This window comes from Aegilops tauschii, chromosome 4, assembly GCF_002575655.3.
Source record: "Aegilops tauschii subsp. strangulata cultivar AL8/78 chromosome 4, Aet v6.0, whole genome shotgun sequence".
Taxonomy (NCBI): Eukaryota; Viridiplantae; Streptophyta; class Magnoliopsida; order Poales; family Poaceae; genus Aegilops; species Aegilops tauschii.
The window spans coordinates 7,180,326-7,189,642 of record NC_053038.3 but is presented as its reverse complement, the minus strand read 5'-3'; the positions used below and the strand labels follow the sequence as shown (position 1 = coordinate 7,189,642).

General features: G+C 41.5%; 1 protein-coding gene across 1 annotated transcript; it reads right to left on the bottom strand.

Annotated features, from left to right (window-relative positions):
* Positions 1-385: 385 nt before the first annotated feature.
* LOC109766709 (aminopeptidase M1-B) lies at positions 386-8,304 on the bottom strand. The gene is made up of 19 exons (XM_020325491.4): positions 7,940-8,304; positions 7,703-7,848; positions 6,835-6,937; positions 6,439-6,625; positions 6,232-6,325; positions 5,935-6,088; positions 5,707-5,811; positions 5,499-5,615; positions 4,957-5,070; positions 4,237-4,419; positions 2,592-2,871; positions 2,389-2,510; positions 2,179-2,276; positions 1,913-2,090; positions 1,723-1,837; positions 1,571-1,638; positions 1,354-1,431; positions 767-844; positions 386-665 (listed from the first exon to the last, which is right to left on the bottom strand). The coding sequence occupies exons 1-19, from the start codon at positions 8,147-8,149 to the stop codon at positions 480-482; spliced, it is 2,616 nt and encodes an 871-aa protein (XP_020181080.1). The 5' UTR covers positions 8,150-8,304; the 3' UTR covers positions 386-479.
* Positions 8,305-9,317: the final 1,013 nt, after the last annotated feature.

The window sequence follows — 9,317 nt, the reverse complement described above, 5'->3', positions numbered from 1 at the left end:
TCCTAAATATAGGTCTTTCTAGAGGTTTCAACAAGTGACTACATACGGAGCAAAATGAGCGAATCTATACTCTAAAATATGTCTATATACATCCGTATGTGGTTGTCCATTTGAAATCACTAAAAGGACTTATATTTAGGAACTGAGGGAATATATATCTTTGGAAGTACCGGGGCTCAGAAAAATTCACACAATGGAATGGCTAGCGAGTAGATTTTGAGGACTCCTAGCCAGTATCTTTTGTGTTGCAACTTTTCTTTATGGTGTATCTGTTTCGCACAAGGATAATGTGGATTTATTAGCTACTGCTCTGGAAAAACCCAAACAACACCTCAAGGAAACAAACGTTTCGTTAACGAGCAGATTACCGTAAAGCCACACCACAGAAAATTAATGTTGTTACTCATTAGAATATAGCCTTTCCAAAACATTATTATGCAGTCATGGCACATAATCTCTTCTTCGTACAAAGGAGCGGCTTAAAACTCCTGCAGCAGCAGCTGCTGCACCGTTTGCGCAAGGCTGGGCTCACTCTTGATGCTGTCGATCCATCTAGCACTGATCCGCACCCTCTCGAGGCTCTGCTTCAACGCTCTTTCGAATGACGGTTTCACGCGAGTGGCAAAGAACTCGGAAACCTCAGCAGCTTTCTCCTCAGAGGTGAACTGATCGTCAAGGTTAAACAGCATATGAGATGTCTTTTTAGCAGCTAAATAAATGGCAGGGCACGAAGAATTTCAAAAGGGAAAAGGTGTGTGTAGCGTACCGGTGAAACGGTAGAATTAACGAAGTCCGATATGAGTGAGCTTGATGGCCAAGTCTTAACAACGTGATCCCAGTTATCCTGCATGACAGTGCAACATCGCGTAAACATCCAACGTAGCCGAATGGCGCAGGATCAGACATACGTAGCAGCATAGTGCTAAGAATAATATTCCAACTGGAAGTGCAGTTTTCTCTATTATTGGTCAGCTTGAAAATTGACTGAAATCTAACATTTAAACCATTCATTGTTTCATATTAGAAATGCAGTCAAATAACTCAACATAGGTGGTCGTTACTCCTTACAATGCTATACTATTGTTTGTCAATGCACAAAAGCAAATGTATCGAGCACCAACGGAAGTGGTTACATTTGTTTTTGAACAAAAAATTTATCAAAGGTTTAGAGCTTTTTAATGGACCGCATTTCTGAGCTCATCCATTCACGAAACAGATAAATGCCAAGTGCATGGATCCCACGCCTCATGAATTTTCTCCAGAGAGCACATGCTAATGTAAAAATAAAATAAAAATTCATGCCAGACCATAACATAAATAGCCTAGGCAACTTGCCCTGCAACTATAACATACCTTCAGCCAGGCCCATGCAGCTTCTCGTCCTTCTAAGCTAATACCACCAAGAACATAAAATGCATCTTGATTCCGTACCTAACAAGAAAGAGGCAGATTAGAGTCGCTTTTGTATGTTTAGCTGGCACAGAATATAAACTCCTTTCACCAGTAACTGTAAGTCTGTACCAAATCAATCACTCAGAATATGTCAAATAGAAATGGTTTAGAGGTTAACCTCGTCTGTAAGCATAAGGTTCAATGCCTGAACAACAATATCCTTGTCTGGGCATGAAGACAACGAGCCTAGAAACAAAAGAGTATTTATAGGATGAACCAATTCATCAGAAAGCTGTGCTGTGTTGCATAAGTTGGAAAAAAATAACACACCTAAGATACGAGACTTCTCCTGTGCTTCTGACGTTTCCTTGTAGATTTTCAGGAGAACATCATAACCGGTCCTGTTTGAGGTACTCACGGTCCGCATCACAGCAAGGTATGCTGCCTAGAAAACATTGCAGGTAAGATACCAAAGAGGTAAAACAGTTGTAATAATCTATAAAGGGAAAAAAAACACAACCTTTCTATTGTCTGGAGGTAGAAGGGGAGTTTTTCGGTCTTCTAAGAAGATATGGAAACGCCGAATTCCCTCCTTTATAGTCTCGTCATGTCCGAGCTTGACAAGGGCAATCAAGAGCAGTGACCTAAGCATTACATCAAGATGGCTCTCACCATCCTTAGGATCCCAGCCTACTCTTCTGAAATGTGAAGCGCATGAAAGCTTTAAAATTGTAATCACACATAAACATATTGAAAACAGGTACGGTATTAAGCTTGTCGGCATACTTGGCAGCTAACAGAAGAAGCTTGATCAAAAGTTGTTTGATATCGCTAGACAAGTCAGGATTAGCATCAGTTGATATTTTATTAACGCTTAAACATACCTGGGAATAGAGAAGAAACACACAATGAGAACTAATCTTGTAAACAAACATTAGTCACGTAAAATGAAGCCACGAGGCTAAGGATTCAATTGGAGGTATAAGGCTTACTTACAGAGGTTACATGTGAAAGTACAGTGTAATCAGACTCATGACGATAAGCATTTAGCAAACGAAGCAATGATGTCAGTGTTTGTTTGCAAGCAACAGAAAGGGCATAAGAATCTTCCACAATACCTACAAAACAATATATTTCATTCGTCAAAACATTTTTTTTTAATATAAACAATAATGTATCTTAAATCATATTGTCTTTACCAATCATATCCATTAAAGAGAGTTTCTTGGCTTTTATTGCATTTTCAAGTCCGGCTGCAAGTTCATCATCATACTTCACTCTATAAAATCCATTTTGATCAATGTTCAGTTTGATCCAAAAATTCTGGCCACTTTGGGAGGCTGCAAAATCTTTTATATGCATCGTATCGGTCTTGCCTTTCAACAGAAACTTCTTATTCAGATCGTACGAGCCACAGCATGCTGTCATAGGAACGATCCACATGCCAGGACCAGATGATCCATCTGACAGAAATTGAGCCTGTAATAAAGAAATAGTTTTTAAAATTTAGGAATTGCTCGATACTAAGAAGCTTCGTTTCCATTGAGTTAATACTGGTGTAGACTGTAGAGAGATTGGCTGCATTTGAGAATATTAAGCACATATAATACTCCGACATCCAAGAATGATATGTACATTCTAAACGGCTTTACTGATATGCTCTTTATTTTTCTAATAGTTTTACTGATATGCGCTCTATATTTCTAATGGCTTTACTGATATGCTCTTTATATTTCTGATTGAACAGATCATGAATGAAAACAAACCCAGAAAATTACAGTACTGTTCACATTTCTAGTCATTGTTATTCTGATTTTAATTAAGGTGCCTTGCATGTATCCTAATGTGTTCCGTGGTCTATGTGAAGGTACAAAAAAATAAAAATGTTATGAACGTGGTAGATGATGTGGTGTAGGTAGATGGCCCTGGACAGATGAGGCACGACACCCAACCAAGAAGGCTGCCGCAAAACAAGAGCAGGGGAGAAACTTGGGGAGAGAATAATTGGGACTATTTTTCTGCTTATCTATTGATTGATATTGCTAGGCATTATATAGCAACCTTACAAACTTGGAGGCTAAGCGGAACTAACAAATTTTAGGAAATAACTAACTTGAGAATCAAGAAATATCTCTAACAGATTTAAACTGCTAAGGATAACTAGGGATACTTATCCCCTTAAGGGACTGTTTGGTTCTAGGCCTTGCAATGCCACACTTAGACACACATTTCTTGCCAAAATTGCCTAAGGTTTTAGTTCAACAAAATGGAAGCCACAAGTTGGCAAGCCTAAAGGAATCTTGCCACACTTTTTGAGCGTATGTGATGTGGGGCCCTAGTGTGGGAAAAAGCATCTTGCCTAACATGAGGCTTGAACCAAACACCCTCCTAAGTTGGTCAAACTTGCCTAAGCTTAGGTGTGGCAACCTAAGGCAACCTTAGTCACAAACCAAACAGCCCTGTAGTTTCAGCCGTGGCCTGTAGGTTAGGCCCCCAATAACAATAAACATGTGATTAAAGGTGCCAATAGAAAAGGGACGGCACTACCGCACGAGCGTGTGTCCGCATCAAGCCACAGTGCTAATCACGGGCAGCTGATCAATGATGCACGTCGCGCCGCGCAAGGGAACAATGGTGCGAACGTTCTCCCATTATAATATCCATAGAAAAGAGGTCCTAGAAAGAAGTAATCATGAATTCATGACCAAGTTGCCAATCCAAGTATACTTTAGATAAATAAATTTATAATAACGGGAAAACATAGGTCATGCATGCATGTTTATACCCAGTTCCCCATGCATAGTAGTAAGAAATAATATGCAAATGAAAAATATGTCACAAAACCTGCTCAAGTTCCAAATCTTGCCCATTTAGTTTTGCGTATATAACAGGATATCCTTGTTGCTTAGTCCATGTAGTCATCAGATCCTTGACAGGCTCCCCAGTTTCCTCCTCAAGAACAGCCCATAGGTCTTCGGTTTTAGCGTTTGAGTATGCGTACTTCTTTATGTATGAAGCCAAAGCTTTCTGGAAGAATAAAGAATGTCAAAGTTAGAACAAGCAGAAAAGCTGTTTATATTAGGCAACAGAGCTAGATAGACAGAACAAAATTCATAAATGCAATAGAATTAATCCTCCATATTTAATACACAAAACATCAAAGTTCAAGCTATTCTGCAGCAGATGCACCATGCACACTCATAATGGGGTCAGCAATACAGTCAAATCTAACAACTATGATCATCTTCAGTATTTTGGTTTCAGATTACAAATGCATCTAAAGTTAAGATACAGTGCATCAGAGTGGCAGCAGAGACATCTCACATCCCTTGTTTAATGAAGTACTCCTTCTGTAAAGAAATATAAGATCGTTTAGATCATTAATATAGTGATCTAAACGATCTTATATTTCTTTACAGAGGGAGTGAAAAACTTATACATGCAAGGGTTCAGAAGTGGTACTATACAATGGCAGCAAGCCACAGCAGCCAATACAGGTAACAGAATGATGGACCATTGCAGCAAACAAGATCCCAATATTTTTTTCAAGAAACATTATTTAACCTGAAACCGCTCTGCACCAAGGTAGCTTTGTAGCATGCGAATGACAGAAGCTCCCTTGTCGTAGCTTATGGAATCAAAAATCGCATCGATTTCACTGGCATGGTTTACATCAACCTGAACAAACAGGTCAAATAACCGAAATCACGGCTGAGACAATTGGAGATGCTAATACTGGACAGAATCATAAACAATACATTACACCATTTTCACACATTTTGAGTTCTGTAAAACAATGATAAAATATAAGCATTAACATCAGAAGAATTCAAGCAGACGGACGTTAAATTCAGAGATTAATTCTTCCGTCTATAAATATGTAATCATGGCCAGGGACAATAATGCATTAATCGTTGCTTATGTCTGTGCAACTCATCAACTTTGTAACATTTATTCAACTTGCTGTCATAATATATTTCCATATCCCTAATGTAAATGTGAAGCATTTGTTGATGTTAGAGCACTACTAGAAAATCTGTTCTTACACAGAATAATGATGAAACAAATTGAAGCAAAAACTTGCACCGACTAGGGAAGAAGATTACCTCAATAGGATGAGACTCTGCGAGTGCATCCAGTCTGAGGCCAGAGGTCGTCTCATCAAGGAATTGTGTCCAGTTATTCCATTCAGGAAAAATGGATTCTACAGCTAAATAACTCACCTGTTCAAAAATAATGACTTCTTCAATAATAGTAATATACAACACCAGATCACCATTATAATTTCTCAAAAACGGTTATCAGATTGATTACCCATGAAGCAAAACCCTCGTTTAGCCACAAGTGAGTCCACCATTCCATGGTTACAAGATTGCCAAACCATTGGTGAGCCAATTCATGTGCGACGGTGATTGCTACCTAAATAAAGAACATATGTAAATAAACAAAAGGAGATTTAGTTTGGAAAACATTCAAGTAAAACCCCACTGACTCACTTTTAGTCAAAGAAACAAATGGACTTGAACAAAAAATAGCCATAACCTGTTGTTTGTTGGATGCTGACGATAATTGCTCATCATAAAGCAAAGCTGATTCTCGGTAAGTGACCAACCCATAGTTCTCCATAGCTCCAGCAGCAAAATCAGGGATAGCAATCATATCCAACTTAGGTAGTGGGTAAGGAGTGGCGAAGTAACTGGTTATTAAACACCGTTAGAGATTCTTATCCAACTAGCACCATTAATTGGCATGTCCAATTATTCAACATATCTGTTTTCTCGTTTGATGCTGCCTCACTTTTTATAAATATGTTAAAAGAAATAATGGTTGGAAGCTTACTCCTTGAATAGATCCAGTGACTTCACCCCAACATCTAATGCGAACTTTCCTTGACTAGTCTTGCCAACTTGGGTATACACACGAACTTTGGTGCCTATATAAATTAACAAATCAAGAGAAATGTAAAAGAAGGGGAAGAAGGGCAGTAACATAGCACTTTGAATGAAAGATACTATAGAAGCGGTTTCAGGAAAACTGAGCTTCTACCTTCTAACGTTGAGCTCTCTATGTAATCAAACAAACCAACAACTATTGCGACTAGATATGTTGACATAAGTGGAGATTCCTCATAATAGACAGTCTTCAGAGGCCCGCAGACTGTCTCCTTAACTACTGGCATGTTGGACAATGCTACCAGTTCAGCTGGAACCTCCAATGTTATCTTGAACTTGGCCTGAATAAAGAAATAAAAATACAAGAGAAGTTACTAAAGGTGATGGATCTCAGACCTACAAAATTCTAAGCAAAAGCAAAAAAAAACATGCACATATGTTTAACGCCTATATCAAAATACAAACTGATTTTGACCGTCTAACGTTCATATTCAGATTCGAAGTACATCAAGACACTGTTCATAAAATAACAACAAAGCAAGTTAAACACCTTAAATGCAGGCTCATCCCAGCATGGAAAGCACCGCCGTGCATCAGCAGCTTCAAACTGTGTAACCGCCATGTTTCTTGCCTCCCCATTGTACTCATACTTGCTGCAGTCAAATACCAGCACGAGAGCATGAGAAACACAGACCAGATATAAAGAAATAAGACCAGGTGCATTCCACAGGCACTGATTATGCCCAAATACTCCCATGTAACACGATTCTGTTTAAAAGATCCAACAGAAACCTATGCATGACAGTGCTGGAATTAGGTACACTGTCTGCAGCATAAATTCCAACAATAAAACTCGGTTGCACAATGAGATGGGTAAATTAATACTAACATCCTACATCCGCTCTTCAACTCTGATCATTCAGTCCCTTCATCCACAACATTATAAAGTTCCAGATATTTGTTTCTTCAGTTTCCTATTTTTTCAAGTTACTGCAGAGACAGGGCTCATGTGTTGTAAGATATGGACACCCATAAAAACAGAGCAACCTTTTCCAATGATTGTTTCTCGTTAATAAATACGATGTTCAGAATAGCAAAGATTGAATGAATAGTGGATCATGATGGGGCATGGGAGGATCTCAAGATTATGATCCAAAGATCCTACGATCTGGCTTACAATCAAGAGATGACTGTATCAGATTACACCACGCATCACTTGAGCACTCTATAAGCATCGCAACAAGTTCCCAACCCAAATGCCCGTGGAACTGACAAATCATGGTCCACTGATATCGGTTGCTTCCAAGCACACAGCTGCGTACTGCCGGTAACTGATCAATACCCCATATGCACGAGAGACTAGTCACGGGAGCTTCTGTGTAAGATCGATTGAATCTGAATGATAAAGGACGATATACCTCCTGTAGAAGCCCCTCATCTGGTCGTTGAGGGTGCCGGTGAAATCCATGGCGAGCACGCCCTCGCCGAGGGGCAGCTCCCGGTCGAACCCGAGGACCAGGATCTCATCCTCCTCGAACTGGGCCACCTCCGTCGGCGCCCAGTCCTGCAACGCAACACAGCCCCGCCATGAGAAGCTGAGAAACAAACAAGAGATCGGAGGGCCTGCCTCGGAGGGGGGAGGGCGCGGGGAGTGCCTGGAAGCGGATGGAGGAGCGGTCGACGGCGAGCTCGGCGGCGTTGAGGACGAGGAAGCGGGTGGGCGAGGACACGGCGACGGCGGCGGACGCGGAGCCGGAGAAGGTGCAGGCGGCGAGGTCGGGGCGGAGGACGAGGTCGTAGCGGAGGGGCTCGGCGAAGCGGGGGAGGCGGGACTGGCCCCTGAACTGCTCCGGCGACTCCGCCATTGCCGGCAGATCTGAAGCGGAGGGGTCGAAGGCCACAGCAGATTTTGCGAGCGCAGCAACTTCTCCTGACGGACAAACGTAGATATTGAGGGCGTTGAACTGAAGTGGGCTCCAAGTTGCAGAGGACACGTCTCCCCGTCAAACAAACGTTCGCTGTCGAGCAGTCACGAGCGCACATAACAAGAAGTACCAAGTTTTTGCGAACTGAGCGTAGTTTAGATAATGGAATCTGATAACCTCGGAACGCCAGGTACGAGCACATGACAAATTAAACGTTTTCGATGATAACTTAGTTGCTATGTGTCAGTCGGAGCTGGGCAAATTTGGTTGTACTAGACAGTCGGGAAGTAGTCGTGTTAAGGTCCCATAGGACCAGAGCAGCAGAACAACAACCGTCGCTGATGAAGAGTAGCGTAGAACGGAAGGATCCAACTTAAAAACACATGAACGTAGACAAACCACGACCAGACCCGAGCAAATCCATCAAGGATAGATCCATTCGGAGACACACGTCCATACTCCCATCGATGATGCTAGACACACCATCGAGGCGGGGCTAGAGGGAGGAACCTTATTCTATCTTTAGAGAGCCGCCGCCGTCTCGTTTTTCTGAGCAGGACACAAACCCTAACAAAAGCGAAGAAACAACTGAAAAACAAAACCCTCTCGCCGTCAAGGGCCGAGATCCACCGCGCCGCCATGGCCCAAGGCCACCGAAGATGAGGCGGACCGACGGCAGCGCCAGCGGGTGGCAGGGGAACCCTCGGCTTTTCTTGGAGAGGAGGCAGCCCACATGTGTCAACTAACTAACCATCCTTGTGTCACTGGAATTGCCATAAAAAACATTTGGTTGCCATGTGCTCATACCTAACGTTGGGTACTTATCGTTTTCGTAGATCATTGGATGGTTAGCTTCTTTGTAGTGGAATCAGCCCCATAGGGTTCAACTCCTAAACTTGACACTTGTGTATGCATTTTTCCTAAATTTACTTTAGCCTTTCGGGCTATTTTTGTTTATTGGGAGGAGACTTTCTCATTCACTATGAGACGTTTGTGGTAACTTTATCAATTTTAATATGTTGTGTCGGCTTAATATCTTGGAGGTGCTTATAAAGATAGGATGCATGAGTGAGTGTATGTGCATATACGTAAGCATCTGCGATTGTAC